We start from the raw sequence: 15432 nt of genomic DNA on the forward strand, positions 1-15432 counted from the left end.
CTCTAGGTCCATCCATGTTGCCACAAATGGCAAATTCCACTCTTTTTACTGCTGAGCAATATTCCTCTGTGTGTGTCAACTTCTTTGAAAAATTGAAGGGGAATAAGAAGTACAAATTTCTAGTTACAAAATAAATTAATCACAGGAACATTAAGTACAGCATAGGGAATATCTCAATAATATCTTAATGACTTTGTATGCTGACCAATGGGTACTAGGCTTACTGGGCATTGAATCATAAGGTTTATAAATATTGAAACACTAGATTGTACACCTGAAACTAACATAATACTGTATGTTAGCTGTAATTTAATTTTAAAAAAGAAAAGAAAAACTTCATTAGAATATTAAGGAGCAAAGAAAAATTCCCTTCTCACTCCCATGAATTACTGCTGAGAAATTATTAGGAAAATCAAGACAGAAGGATTGTTTTACTTATGGACACCTCCTAACCACCATATTAAATGAGTCAGTTTTAATAGCACCTCAAGGATTCCTCAAAACACATCGAGTGATTAGATTCAAGAGGAGGGGAGGTGATTGTTAAAATACAGACTTCCTGGCCACAGCTCAGAGCTGCTTCTAAGTGAGAGGTGGTGCCTAGAATCTACTGTAAACAAGTTTTCCCAGGGATTTTGATACAGATAAGAGGCACGGTGCTTTTTATAAAGAATGAATTTGCCTTGTTTTAAGTTACCTGATGATATTTGGCTTCCTGAAATTTTTATTTTCATTAAGATTTGAGCTACTCAAGCAATAATTTTGTCTTATAGGATCTCTAAGAAACATAAATCTACTCAAACTAATTTAATTTAAATCACAGTGATAATTTTATTGGAGGGATATGGGGGTTTCTAATAGGAAACAACCAAGCCTCATGAGAGACTGGAACCTGGAGCTGGAAAGCAAGATCTCTCCTCATTCTCTGATGTTTTTCCTCACACATCCATCTTATTCTTCTTGGCCTGCATGAGGTAAAAACAAACTTTTCCAGACAGATCTGTGTGTGTTCCCTGTTCAGGGCCCCAGGACTGACTATTTGGAGTATCCTAATTGCAAATTCTTAGGGAGAGAATCTGACTGGCTCAACTGGCTCAGCTTAGGTCAGTTATCTACCAATCAACTGTGGCCAAGTGGGTCCAATGCCCAATCAGGAAGTTCTTCCTAAGAGGCTCCTTGGAAATGGTACCTGCTGGTCACTGTTCCCTCTGGCATAGTCATGCCCAGTGAAAAAAGTGATGTGTCATGTGCCACATCAATTAACATGCCCTGGCTGTGACCACAGCTGCATGGAAGGAGGCCCCAGGATAATAGGGTGGTTGTTCCTATTATAGGGGAGGATGTTCAGATACTGTATTAATCATCCCTATAATTATATCTGAAGTCTCTTCCTCTCTGGAATGCAAAGTCAGAGAATGTTCCTGCTTGTTTATTGCTGTATCCCCAGTGCTTACCAGGCTTTTAATGAATATTAAATGGTTGAATGAATAAGGGAACAAGAGTCCATATTCAGTTTTATCAGGAATTTCTTCCTTCCACAAATATTTATTGAACATCTACTATGTGCCAGGTACTAATCCATGGTCTTGGTTTACACCAGTGAACAAAATAGGTAAAGATACTTGCCCTCATGGGGTTTATATTCTAGCCATTTTGCTGGGCATCGATCTGTATGCCAAAGGAATCAATGCTTGGTCTTTGCTCTTGGAACCATCCTTTATGATTGGGTTCAACTATTGCAAGTGTGAGGTCTGTGGAAAACTTCATCTGTTGCTTTAGTGTCAATGGAAAGCATGTGGACAAAGCCTGGAGAAGATTTGAATGAACATTATATACCCTGTGTTTCCCCCGGGGCCACTTCCAACCACCCTGACCTACTTGTTGTCTTCCCCAGGTCATGCTCTCAGAGCGCAAAGGCACAGATGAGCTCTATGCCGTGAAGATCCTGAAAAAAGATGTTGTCATCCAAGACGATGATGTGGAATGCACCATGGTGGAGAAGCGTGTGCTGGCCCTGCCTGGGAAGCCGCCGTTCCTGACCCAGCTGCATTCCTGCTTCCAGACCATGGTAATGTGTCTGGAGGCCCTAGCACTTCCCCTCCAGAATTTCACTGGGCTTTGGCCAAACATGTCCCAAAGAGATACCTGTGTCCTCCCCATTATAACACAGGAAAATGTGAGGCCCAGAGAAGGCTGTTGAGAAGTGTTCACCCCGAGGCAGGTGCTGTTTAAACAAAGATAAAGGAACACAGGGAATTGGTTTTATAACCAACAGAGCAGGTCCTTTCTCTGACAACAAGAGGTGACTTGGGGACAGGAACTCAGGACTTTAGGTTTCACAATATGAGATATAATAACAGGTGGGAATGATGGCAAAGGTCCACGCATTTCATGGGTGTCAAACTCATTTTCACTGGGGGCCACATCAGCCTCACAGTTGCCTTCAAAGGGCCAAATGTAATTTTAGGACTGTATAAATGTAATTACTCTTTAGCTCACAGGGGCAAGGAGCTCGGCAGTGCTGCTAGGTAGAAACAAGGTGCCAGGCCAGATAAAACAAGGTAGACAGCCAGATTCGGCCCACAGGCCTTGTGTTTGCCACCTGTGCTTTAGATGGTTATAAGTAGCCCTGTAGACTCTTTGGCTAAGTGCTCCAGTACCTTCTGCAAGTTACATGGACCTCCTTGGGGAGTGGCTACCTGGGAACATGGTCCTCAGAGGGCTCCTAGTTTGTGGGACACAGTGTCCAAGGCAGGGGCTAGTGAGCTCAGAGCTGGGGCTATCGAGGAGGAGACATTTGTGTACTGTCTGCTACTGACTGTGACTCCAACTCTGTAAAAGCAAGAGACATCCCTTTAAAAACACCTTTGCCTTGTCCCTTTTTAAATTAGATGGTGGCTTCCATACCTAAGGAGGGGGAGGCCTGAGCCCCTATTGCAAATAGGGACAAAGTTAATTTTTTCCTTTGGGGCTTCTAAGGGCCAGTGGTCCTATGCCTTAAAGATGCTTTCAGGGAGTTTTCAAGATGATTTTGACTCCATCCAGCTCTTATCCTACATGCTAATTTCAGGGCCCAACCCCTATGTGAGATATTACATATAATATAAAGATTTCCTCTCTTCTCCAACATCACCGACCTCTATGTGCTGCTCAGTTAGGTTGAACCATCCAGCCTATAAAGACCCAGAACTGGATTTGGGGAGGTTTTCACAGTACAGACCACACACCAGGCACAGAACTGCCCTGTGTGAAAGGGCCTAGCTCCTTTTATGTTCTAAATGATCTTTTAATACATTTTGAAGTCAGAGAGACCTGGTTCAAATATGACTCTGTTGCTTGCTGACTGAGTAACCTTGGGCAAATTATATAACCTCTTTGGGCTATAATTTTTTTAAAATCTGTAAAATGGATGAGATAATAGTAGGTATATCCAAAGTTATTGTGAGGAAGAAATGAGATTACATATGAACAACATGTAACATAGCACTTGGTACCTGGTAAATGCTCAATAGATGTTATTTATTTCACAGGTGTTGGCCTTGGCCTTGACAATGTCCTGTTGTATAGAGCTGAGTAAGCTAGGTCCTATTTTTGAGAAGTTTATGGTCTTAGAACAAGGCAATAGTTAAAGATAATACAATAGGGGCTGTGATAACAAGACCTACAGAGGTGGATGGGTCTGGAGATTGTTGCCTGATCACCACGTAGTGTTTGCTTTTTGGGTGATGGAATGACCCAGGTCATCTGGTGTGGTGCCAGGTCCTCCAAATCGTGAACAGCCTTCTTACCACAGGTGGTCATGGGAGGACACATTTTGTGCAAATGTGTATAGTATTCCCTGTGGGGGCTTTGGTTCACTAGCCTCTCATTTGAGGTATGCTGGGTGATGAGGGGCTACAAGAATACCCTTCGCTCTGCTGCAAGCAGGACTAAGAGCTGGAATTGTGTTTGGCACATTATGGAGCAGCCACTGCCATGCAAAATGGCCCTGGACGGTATGAAGGGGATTTGGGTGGACTTTCAACTACACTCCCCCTTTCAGTTCACTTGAAGTTTTTCCAAGAACCTCAAGGAGAAGGTATCTGTTTGGTGTTACTCTGCCCACAGCCTCTTCCTGATACTTGACTTTTTAACAAAGAGATTACCAGGCCTTAGGTTCTGGCTTTGGCAAACAACAGTTTCTAGGTAATTGGGTTTTTTTGTTGTTACATTTTTTTCCACAGATTTCTTCCATTTATGACAGCACAATAAAGTCTTTTAGTTTTGAAATATTAGAAAAAGTCCAGAAAAACACACAAAATAGACATTTAGTAATTAGTTATTACAAGGTTAAGTTCTCTTTGCCACCACCCAAGTCAAGAAAGAGAACTTTGCAGGCACTCTAGAAGTTTCTCTCTCTGCATTCTAATTTCAGTGTCCCCCACTGGTAGCATGACTTCCTTGCACATCTTTTATTTATTTTTTTTGAAGATTTGATTTATTTTTTAGAGAGAGAGGAAGGGAAAGACAGAGGGAGAGACACACAAGTGTGCAAAAGAAATATCTCAGTTGCCTCTTGCAGGCCCACAACCAGGGACTGGGCTGCAACCCAGGGACAGGCCCAGACCAGGAATTAAATAGGCAACCTTTCAGTTTGCGGGGTGACTCCCAACCCACTCAGCCATACCAGTCAGGGTTTCCTCGCATGTCTTTATAATTTTATCTCTATGGTTTAATCTTCCCAATTTTAGAAATTGGATGTGTTTTGTAAATTTTTTAATGTAGTGATTCTCTGCTCCATTCTTTCCTTTGCTCTGTCCTTTTGTCTGCTGATGATTTCTGTTGGCCCCATAGAGGGTTCTCTGTCTGGGTTTTGTCAATTGCACAGTAGTGGGGCATCTCCACATGTTTCCTTTGTCCTCAATGTTTCCTAAAGACTGCTGACTGGGCCTGGGCTTGGTCAGACTCAGGTTTGATCCCTGTAGCAAAATCATAGGTGGTGGATGTTCTTTCCTCTGAAGGTACATAATGTCCAGCTTCCTCTCTTTTTGTGATGTTGGCAACTGCTGATGCTTGGTGCCTAGGTCCAATAATTCATTAAGGATGGTAAGAATTTGATACCCTAATTCTAACATTCCCTTCTCATTTAATAAAAGAACATAAGATTCCCTCATCTAGTGGCTGGTGCCCCAGGGGTACAGTTCATATAGAAAAGGCAGGATAAATGCTTGATTCCAATTATTTAACAATTTCCATGAATTGGTTCATTAACATGTTCTAAAGGTGGCTAAAGTTTGCTTTTTTTTTTTAAACAGGAGAAAATCAGAGTTTAATACATGTCCATGGGCAGGTCACATAAGCATAAACATTCTGTGAAAATTCCAAAGACAATGAGACAACATTGGGTATAGAAGACATATTTGAACAGAGGAGAAAGTGGGAGAAGGAGTATTAGATTTCAGAAGTGAGAATGGGTGATTTACAGGTAGTTGACAGAGAAAACATGGCAGAAAAATCTCCCTCAGTGACTCAGAAACAATGAAACATGAGGAGGGGTTATTCAGCTAACAAAAGCTAAAGTTTGCTTTTAAAATAAGATTTTTGAGGGAGAGAGCCAATTTAAAGAAAAACGTGATGTGAGCAATAATTCATGTCATCTGGGGACTTGGCAAAGACAAAGAGGGAGTGCTTCTTTCCAGTTCAAGTCTGGTGAGTTAAGGCCTCAAGGTATTCAAATGGGGGCTGAGATGGGACTACACTAGACTCTGAAGCCTCTAGACTTTCTCTTTCCCAGTCTTCTCTTGTTTCCAATGTTGGTCTCCAGGTTGGCTCACTGAATTCAGCAGATGAAGGACAGTCTCAGTCTAGTAAATAGATCTTGTTCTTCAGGCAGAGGCCAGGGTCAACAGAGTAGGGTTTTCAATTTCAGTTGGATGTGTTGAGATTGGAAGAAATTAGCCATCTGTGATTTGTTGAAGTTAATATTTTTGTTTGTAGTTTACTGTTTTAAAAATGATAAATTAAGTTTGAAATTACTTCTTGACTACTGAGCTGCCTCACTCACTCATGTTTCAGTATGCTTTTTGGAGGAGGGCCTGGGTGCTCATGAAAGTTGCAATGTGCTAGGTCCCCACCCCGGCCCCAACCCCAACCTCAAGGAGCTGCCACACACCAGGGAAAAGGTGAAAGGTCCAGAGAGAGCCCAGAGAATGTGTGTGCATGGTGCTCATCCTGCATGGGGTTGCGGCACTTGCTGGAGGCCGATGAAGTCTTTAGGTGCAGTGAGTCCAGGAGTGAACAGACTGCTCTCCCATTGGGAGGATCAGATTAAACAGTCACCATGTCTCTAGAAGGTGTGTTGTGTGAGGGGAAAGTTGTGACTTTAAATATTAGAGTTGTGCTTGACTCAGGAGATTGTACTTCCCGTGAGGGCAAGGCCACTGGGGGAGGGGTCAGTGCCCACCCATGTCACCTTCACTCAGTGGCACAGGTTCTTTGAGTGAAAAGGACTCATTAAAATTTTTTTATTTATGGACTTCCACCAAGATGGAAGTGTAGGTGGAAGCACTGTACCTTCTCACACAACCAAGTTTAAAAACAACAAAGTTTTAGCAACAAAAACACAGCCAAATCAAAGAAAATTGAACTGCACGGAAGTCTAACAACAACGAGCCCTTCAGCCAAACCGGTAAGAGGGGCAGAGCCAGCAGCAGAACTGGGTCAGGCAGGAAAGATCCACCAACTGACCTGGGCTGCAGGTGTGCCAGCAGCCGTGGGTGGACCCCAGGTGTGGGGAAGTGGGCGGACCCAGTGAGGTTGCAAGGCAGTGGACCCACTGAGGGCTGATCATGGTCACACATTCGCACGCAGATAAACTGGTGAAGGAGTGAACAGTGAGACGGACCGTACAGGCCCCCGGGGCAGGATGCGGCAGAGGGAACTGCCATTGTCCCTCTCTGACCCTGCCCCCACATACAGCATCACAAACCAGCAACCTGGGTGGCCCTGCCCTGGTGTACGCCTAAGGCTCCACTCCTCATATGTAACAGGCAGGAACGGAACAAAACATGGCTCAAGAACAGCTCAGAGCCCCAGAGTTGATAAATCTAAACAATGAAGAAATAGCCAAACTTTCAGATGCATGGTTCAAAACACTGGTGATCAGGATGCTCACAGAACTGGTTGATTTTAGTCACAAATTAGAGGAACATTTGAAGGCTAAACTAATTGAAATGAAGGGAAATGCATAGGAAACTAACAGTAATGGAAAGCAAACTGGGACTCAAATCAAAAGAGTGGACCAGAAGGAGGGAAAAAATGACCAAATAGAAAAGAATGAAGAAACAAGAATTCAAAAAAATGAGGAGAGGCTTAGGAACCTTCAGGACATCTTTAAATGCTCCAACATCCGAATTACAGGGGTACCAGAAGGGGAAGAGGAACAGCCACAAGTGGAAGCCTTATTTGAACAAATAATAAAGGAGAACCTCCCCAATCTGGCAAAGGAAATAGACTTCTAGGAAATCCAGGAAGCTCAGAGAGTCTCAAAGAAGTTGGACCCAAGAAAGAACACACCAAGGCACATCATCATTATATTAGCCAAGATGAAAATGAAGGAGAGAATCCTAGAAGCAGCAAGAGCTAAGGGGACAGTCACCTACAAAGGAGTTCCCATCAGACTGTCAGCTGATTTCTCAAAAGAGACCTTACAGGCCAGAAGGGTCTGGAAAGAAGTATTCCAAGTCATGAAATCCAAAGACCTACATCCAAGATTGCTCTATCCAGCAAAGCTTTCATTTAGAATGGAAGGGCAGATAAAGTGCTTCTCAGATAAGATCAAATTCAAGGAGTTCATCATCATCAAGCCCTTATAATATGAAATGTTAAAGGGACTTATGTAAGAAAAAGAAGATAAAAAAGATGAACAGTGAAAGGACAGAAAACTCACAGTTATTAACAACCACACCTAAAACAAAAGCAAACTAAGAGGGCAGCTAGATCAGGAGCAGAACCATAGAAATGAAGATCACATGGAGGGTTAGCAACAGGGGAGTGGGAGAAGAAGAAGGGGGGAGAAGGTACAGAGAATAAGTAGCATAGATGGTAGGTAGAAAATAGATAGGGGGAGGGCAAGAATAGTAGGGGAAATACAGAATCTAAAGAACTTGAGACACATGGTCATAAACTAAAGGGGGGAATGGTGGGGGAGGGGGTGTGCAGGGTTGAGGGGAATGAAGGGGGAAATAGAACAACTGTAATGGCATAATTAATAAAATATATTTAAAATTTTTTATTTATTTGGTTTTTTTTCAACTAAGTACATATATTTTAGTTTTACATAAATTAAATTGACTTTAAAGACATCATAATGCCTACAATTTGTGAGGCACAAGGATCATAAGCCACATGACAACCCTTGGATGGATCCTGCCATTGTTCCTATTTCACAGATGAGGGCCACACGGCTAGTATTTTAGGGCCAGGATTTGAACCCAGGAAGCCAGGCTCCAAAGGGCTTTACATTAACCTCTACCATGAGGCCCTTTAAGTGTGTTGAGTGTGGATCACCTGGTTTCCACTCCCTGACACCACTGGGTGGGATCTCTGGTGCCAGCCTAACTCTAGGCTCAGCAGGGCCTGGGCTCTAAGAGGCTTGTTCATCTTCCACCTGCTCGGTGCTGGCATGTGGTGCTCTGTGCCTCAGCTTTCCCAACTTTGAGTGGAACTCACTTCCCATCTGAGTGTCTGCCATCCTGTGTGCTTGCAAAACCTTTGTTTATTTCTAGGCTCCCCAAAATACTGTGACAGAGGAGACTATCCGTCATTCCACTTTGCAGGTAGAAGGAGTGAAGATCTGGGATGTCGGGTAGTTCTCCCTAAAATAGCACATGACTGAACTCAGAGCCTAGGGTTTTGCTAGTACATTTTGTTGTGTTGCACCAACATAGCCTTAATAGTGATGATAAAAAATAATGACAAAAGCATGAGTTAGTACTGAAAATGCTTCAGCATGCATCAGGCATATGCTCAGCTTTCCTATAGGTCATCTCTCATGTTATCCTCCTGACACCTCTTTTGGGGTGATACTGTTACTATCCCCAGTTTATGGGTGAGAACACTGGTATTCAGAGAAGTTCAGTAACTCCTGCAGTGTCACACAGTTGGCACTGAGTTTGGTTCTGCAAGACTCTGGGACCCCCAAACCCAAATACCTTGCCATCCTGCCTCTGCCTTTACTCCAGATTCCTTTTTCCAGTTTATAAATTACTTTTACTTTCATGATCACATCTAATTTTGATAAGAAGAGTATAAGCAACTACTACTGTTCACATTTCTGCACCTAGGACACAGGCTGTTAGAGAGATGAAATGGGTTAAGTTCCACAGTTGCTAAGTGGCAGGTGTCCTAATGCCCCATCAGGTGTTCCCTCCACTATGAAGGAGTCACTCACCTTCTGACCCCACAAGGACATTGAAATGTTGGAAAGATCACGTGGGAGTGATTTTAAAATGTGGGGAGCACTGCCTATATATGAGCAAACCATTGTTAGCGTGGCTCAGGTGAACAAGAAGGTGACATCCCTTTTCAAGGAAGGCCTGTGAAGGTGGTCATCTGGTTCACACTCACCTTCTAGAATTGCATATTCTCTGAGCCCCAGATTGAGGCCCAGGAGGAGGGAGCCTGGGCTAAAACTAGGCAGTGTCTATAAACCAGTGTCCCTAAAAGTCAGATCATTACTGCCAGTATACAGAGGGTACTAATGCTGCTTATTGATTCTGTCAACAAATGTTTATTTGTTGATGTAAATGTATCAGAACTCAGCTGCATCATTGTGAGGGGTCCCTCAGTGAACAAAAGAGAGAAAGTCCCTGTTCTAACATGGGAGACAGATAATAACAATGGTAACAAAAAATAAAACAGATAGAGATGGATGGATTGAGATGGAGAGATGCTGTCTTTCATAGGATGCCCAGGGAAGGTCTTTCTGATAAGGATGCATTTGAGCAGAGACAAGAGTAAGTGAAGGAGTGAAGTGTATGAGTACCTGGGGGAAAGTGTTCTCGACAGCAGGGAGATGGAGTGCAGGAGCTGGGCCCAGCAAGAAAATACTCAGTTGTGTGCAAGGAGTGGTGAGGAGGCCACTGCATAGTCTGAGTGGATTGTCATTTTGTACTTTTTGACCCATGAATTAGTTACCTTTAAAAAATGACAAATCTGGTATAACATGCTGCAAATTTGGTATGTTTGTCTTGCCAGAGATTTAGAATTTTGAAGTTGAAAGATCCTTAATAGGATAAAAAAATCTTTAAGGTGGTCAAAACAGATAAAAGGGAAAAAACCCTACTAATATACAAAACAACTTTTACCATTTTTAAAATGATGCAAGTTTAATTTCTAAAAACTTGTTAGAAAAGCACAATTACATCAGATGTATTCTTACACCATTGGATTGTAAAATCCTTTGAAAAGTATTCAGGGCACTATTTTAACAGAAAATGTAGGATATTAAATTCTATTTAAGATATTGTTTTAAATGTGTTAAAATTGACTGTGCACATGAAAAAAAGTCGGAAAGAGACAGACATAGACCAATCAAAATATTAATTTGATTTAGGGAGGGGACCATGGGTAAATGTCTTAATTTTGAAAAGTGTCTATAGCAAAACAGTTTACAGGGTGGTCAGTGTGCCACAAGACAGCAAATGTTAGTACCCAAACAGATGCAACAGCCATTGGAAGGGGGTTGAATTTTTAGAGAATTGCTAAGTAAATGAGCTGGCTGTAGGTGAATGGGGCTTAGGGGAATAGCTCCAGAAGCACAGAGGGATACACATGAGCACCTCAGTTCAATAACTGGGCTTGTGATTACTGGCTGTGTGACCTTCAGGAAGTCACCTAATAGCTCTGAATATCAGTTTCATCATCTTTAAAGTGGACAAGTTGAAAGAATTGATATACAAAGTGCATGAGAAACACTAAAGAGAGGCTACCTATCTGCATGATCAGAGCTAGGTGGAAGGGCACTTTGCTGCATAGGCACAGAATAATTATGTTTTCTCAAGGGGCAATTGTCAGCCCAGCACATTCATGCAATTTTCCAATTGCCAGTGGGTACAGACAGTTAAGTCTCCTTAGCAAAACATCTATTTTAAATGTTTTCTTTTGAATTGAACATATGCACTTCTTTTTTTAAAAAAAAATTGAATTAGACTTATGAGTCATTGAAGGACAGAAGTTACTTCCCAAATTTGCTGTGGGGGCCCAGCAAGAACTCAGTTTGCAAGGCATGCTGGGAGAAACATCAACTCGGAATGCAGTAGGGGACAGGGAGGGGAGTGAGGATGATTGGACCTGCTGAGGTGGCCCTCATGGCACATCTCTTAAGCACAAAGAGTACCCAAGAAGTCATAGTAACTTGGAGTCAGCTGTTTGCTGGCAGCAGTTTCCAAGGATATGGTCTGATGTAAGGGTGTTGCTGTAGGAAGCTCCGGCAGTAAACTCAGTCAATAATGATTGGGTTGCAAGAAACAAAACAACCCCTCCTCAAAACTTTCTCAAGTTTTTTTTTAAAGGATTTTATTGGAAAGAAACAACCAAAGGAAAATTTACACCTGAGCCTCACAAAGAACTAGAAATTGTAACTTCGGAGCTTCCTGGAATAGATCTGTTTCTTTCTCCTTGTCTGTGTTTCTCCCTGGTTATGGTAACATGGCTTTCCTGGCCCCTTGCAGTTCGCTTATCTACCAAATTCCCTGGGTTCCAGTTCATACTCACAGGAAAGAGAATCGGATTGGTTTAGTGGAGGCCACATGTCTTATTCTTGGCACAATCAACTGGTAATTAGCTACTACTAACTTGGTAGGAATGTTTAAGAAGGAATAATTGGTTCTCGTATCAGGTGGGAGACATCATCTTGAGTCCAAGGAAACTAACTGAGTTGGAGCAGGGCATAGCCTGCTGTAGCAGTGCTAACATGGTATGCAGTGAGCAATGGCAGGGGAGAGAGGAAGTTGAGGGCTTTGCTGTGTCAGGGCTTTAGGGCGGCTACAGCCATTTGGGGATCTTGGGTTCAAGAAAGGACCCAAGAATGCAACCAAGGCACATATCTATGGTGAGTAGGAATAAACACAACCGGGTTCTCTCTTCCTTCTTACTGGTGGCTTTTTTTTAATGCATCTGCTTTAAAAAATCAGAGGTCCATAGAATTCTAAAGAAGAGAGATGGTCGTAGCCTTTGAGAGCTTTGCTCCCTATGTGGAAGGGCAAGGCTTTGGAAGGTGAAAAATGTTAGAGGAGCATCAGCTACTTGATTCTGGCAGTGATTCTAAGGCTGTAGAATACAGAGGAAAGAAAAGTTGTGTGCAACCCACATCCTAGTGAGGCTCTTTGAGTTTGCATGGATTTGATGTGCATCAGATGATATGTCTTTGCAACACCCCTTAAAGGAGAAGATAGTACTACCCCACTTCGGGAAGGCAGGGGAAGTTTAAGTATCTGATGCAAGTTCTCAGAGTGTGTAAGCAGTATAACTGGGACTTGAACCCAGGACTGGCTTGTGTTAACCCCAGCATTGAACAGCTTTTCAAGAGAAACAGATGGATCTGAGTGATAAAAGGAGCAGCTTATATATAGGATTAATTCACTGACCAGCATGGGAAATGGTTGAAGATTATTAAATAGGTAAATACTTACTGCAACCCACCTGAGAGCATGCTCTTTAGACTTGCCCACATTGTTGATTTTACCTGTCTGTGCTATCTTATTAAAAATGGCAGGTGTTCCCCTGGCAATCACATGGGCATGATATAACATCCCTCTTTCAGCTATCTTGGAAGAAGAACAATTATCTCTGAATTATCTGCCCTGTCCTGGGCCTCTCAGGTGAATGCTGCCATCCAGTCATTGTTTGAAATCAGACTATCCTCACACCCACATTCCAAATTTGGGAAGTTCTATCCAACCCTTTTGCATGATGCAGTCAGTGACAGACCTTTAATATTATTTATTTACTGATTGAATGTGAGACATGAAGGAGAAAGGAAATTTAAAATTAACCAAAGTCATTTCATGCTTAGGAGACTAGGGTAATTTGTACCAAAGAAAAACAAGAATAACAAAGACAATAGGAAAGAAACACAGTTTAGCAGACTAGCTAGTTTGAAAAAGAAAGATGGCAAGCTTGACTTTCTGAGCTCTTAACTGCAGTTGGCAGTGGAATACCCATGTAGAGACATCTTGTAGCCAGCTGGAACAGACTGGAGCTCAGAAGAAAGGGAAAGGATAGACACAAAAGTCAAGATTCATAAGTCTAGAGAATGAAAGTTGAAATTTTGGACCGTGACAAGTCCTCTTTGGAAAATTGAGCAAATAGAAGAGAGCCAAGCTGAGCCTTGAGTTGATGATAAATACTTTTTGATTTTTATGTGGTACAAAAAAATAAGTCCTAATCAAAAACTGTTGCATGTGACTATGAGAAAGATCTTTTGATACCTTGGAATAACTCTATGGAAAGAATAAGGGATGAGTCACATTTCAGGGCACTGTGGAGGGTATTATGTAAAGTTCAGAAGGAGTAGGGGGGCAGTTTCAGTGGCCAGAGCCACCAGAGCTCTCTCTTTGTGCCTCTCATGTAAGGCCTTTTATCACATTTTATTTTAGATGATGGCTTGATGCTCCAGCCCACAGAGCAGTCAACTAGAGCTCGACCACCTACCTAGAACAAATGGGTTGGGGGGACAAGAGGCGCAAAGAATGGCAGCAAGACAAAAGGTTCTGATCAAGCTGCAAACTTTATTTTTCCGAACTGGGTATATATATATATATATATATATATATATATATATATATATATATATGGGAGGAGGGAGAGGAAGGAGATTAGATTGCTTGCTATTGGCTAGCTTGAGACAAAGGAGAGCCCGCTTATTGGTTACTTGGATGTAACTTGTACTCGTGGACACCTCATGTACCTGTAGCTGATTGGCTTGTGGAGCGCATGCACACCTCATGTGCCTGTAGCCGATTGGCTTGTGGAGCGCATGCACACGGGAGCTAGCCGGAGGTTATTTTGAAAGTCCTTGTTGATTACAGGTTCCGGTAATCAATGGACTGTGCCTTGCGGCCAACCGCAATGTTTTTAGCTAAAAGCCAGGTGCTCATTTCGAGACCTGGGGCAAGGTTCCCAACAGCTTGAGTTTGTCATATATTTATTTTAACCAAAATTCTGAGGGCAAACCTTTATCTTATGCATGATTTCTGCCCCTTGGACAGCTAATGCATGACTTGAAAAAAACAACTGCTCAATAAAGTTCTAAAACTCTCTTCTCTGGTCCATACCAGCTGTAGGTGGCCTCTGCAATGTGTTCCTTACTTTTGAGTAGAAGGTGAACTTGGTGACACGCAAACAAATTGCATTTGTTGTAAAAATAAGTCATTTTGGGTATTGATGGACCAAACAAAGCCAGACTGGATATCACATAGAGTTGAGAAGCTCCACACATGTATTTATTTTGTACAGACACAACAAATTTCCATTTATGAGTTTCATATGAAGTTTAAAAACTTTTAAATAATTGTGTTTATGTTTTTAAGAAGCATGTTAATAAAAATATTTCTATATTAAGTAAATGTTTGGGGATGAGGCAGATAAACATGATAAAGACCTTGAGTCCAGTATGGGGCCCAGGGAAGTGTGGGCGGATGGCCTTACCCAGTGTAGTCATCTGGTCTCACCCTGCCCTTCTCTTTCGTAACCATGCATCTTACTCTCCCTCTCAGCATCAATAACCATAAAACTAGGGGCTTCAAGTGCTTGTTTTATTTTTCACAATACACATTAAAGTAAATACAAAATGATCAAGATAATGACATGTACATCTATAGCTTAATTGAAGTTATTTCCTATCCCATTTGGGGAAATGTTGCTGATGGGCAATGTGTCTGGTCTACTCACTTATCTGGGGAATCCCTCCCATTGGGTACCCAGTTATTCACAGCAGCATCCTGGCAGTGGAATACTGCCTGGCGTAGAGTGGGCATCATTAAGCATTTGTTCAGGAAATGAAAAGACAGTAAGATGCCAGCTGTAATAGCTGGAGCCCTGGTGTGCCAGAACCAGACTCAGTGAAGTTCAAAGATGATGGGTCTCAGGCTTTCCCTGCAGCCACTCAGTGGTGGGAAAAGACCACAGAACATGGCATTCTCCACAGTGGAGCTCTGGTCCCCACACTGGGATTCTAACTAATGAGTTTAGGGGGCAAATTGAGCTCTTCGAGGCAGAAAGCAAGCAAGTGCAATCTCTCCCTCACTTGTTTCTCTATGGCTGATGCCATCTGCTAGTTTTAAAAATAATTTTTAAAAGCAAGTGTTTTGGTTCTTTTCAACATGCAGCAAAGACAGATGCTATTTTGAGGCTTACTTTCTATCAACCACCCCCCTCCCCCAAAGAATGAGG

The 15432-nt window shown here is 42.3% G+C and overlaps 1 protein-coding gene across 3 annotated transcripts in view; it reads left to right on the forward strand.

Moving 5' to 3' along the window:
- The window catches only part of PRKCB (protein kinase C beta), a 345649-nt gene that overhangs the window by 283253 nt on the left and 46964 nt on the right, over positions 1-15432 (forward strand). For all 3 annotated transcript variants that reach the window (XR_008392698.1, XM_053671475.1, XM_053671474.1), the window contains exon 10: positions 1895-2068. Coding sequence is in view for 2 of the 3 variants with exons in the window: in XM_053671475.1 (XP_053527450.1) it covers positions 1895-2068 (174 nt within the window). In the remaining variant the exon portion in view is untranslated. The remainder of the gene's footprint in view (positions 1-1894; positions 2069-15432) is intronic.

The sequence above is a fragment of the Artibeus jamaicensis genome, unplaced genomic scaffold, assembly GCF_021234435.1.
Source record: "Artibeus jamaicensis isolate MK-2021 breed Jamaican fruit bat unplaced genomic scaffold, CSHL_Jam_final contig_700, whole genome shotgun sequence".
NCBI lineage: Eukaryota > Metazoa > Chordata > Mammalia > Chiroptera > Phyllostomidae > Artibeus > Artibeus jamaicensis.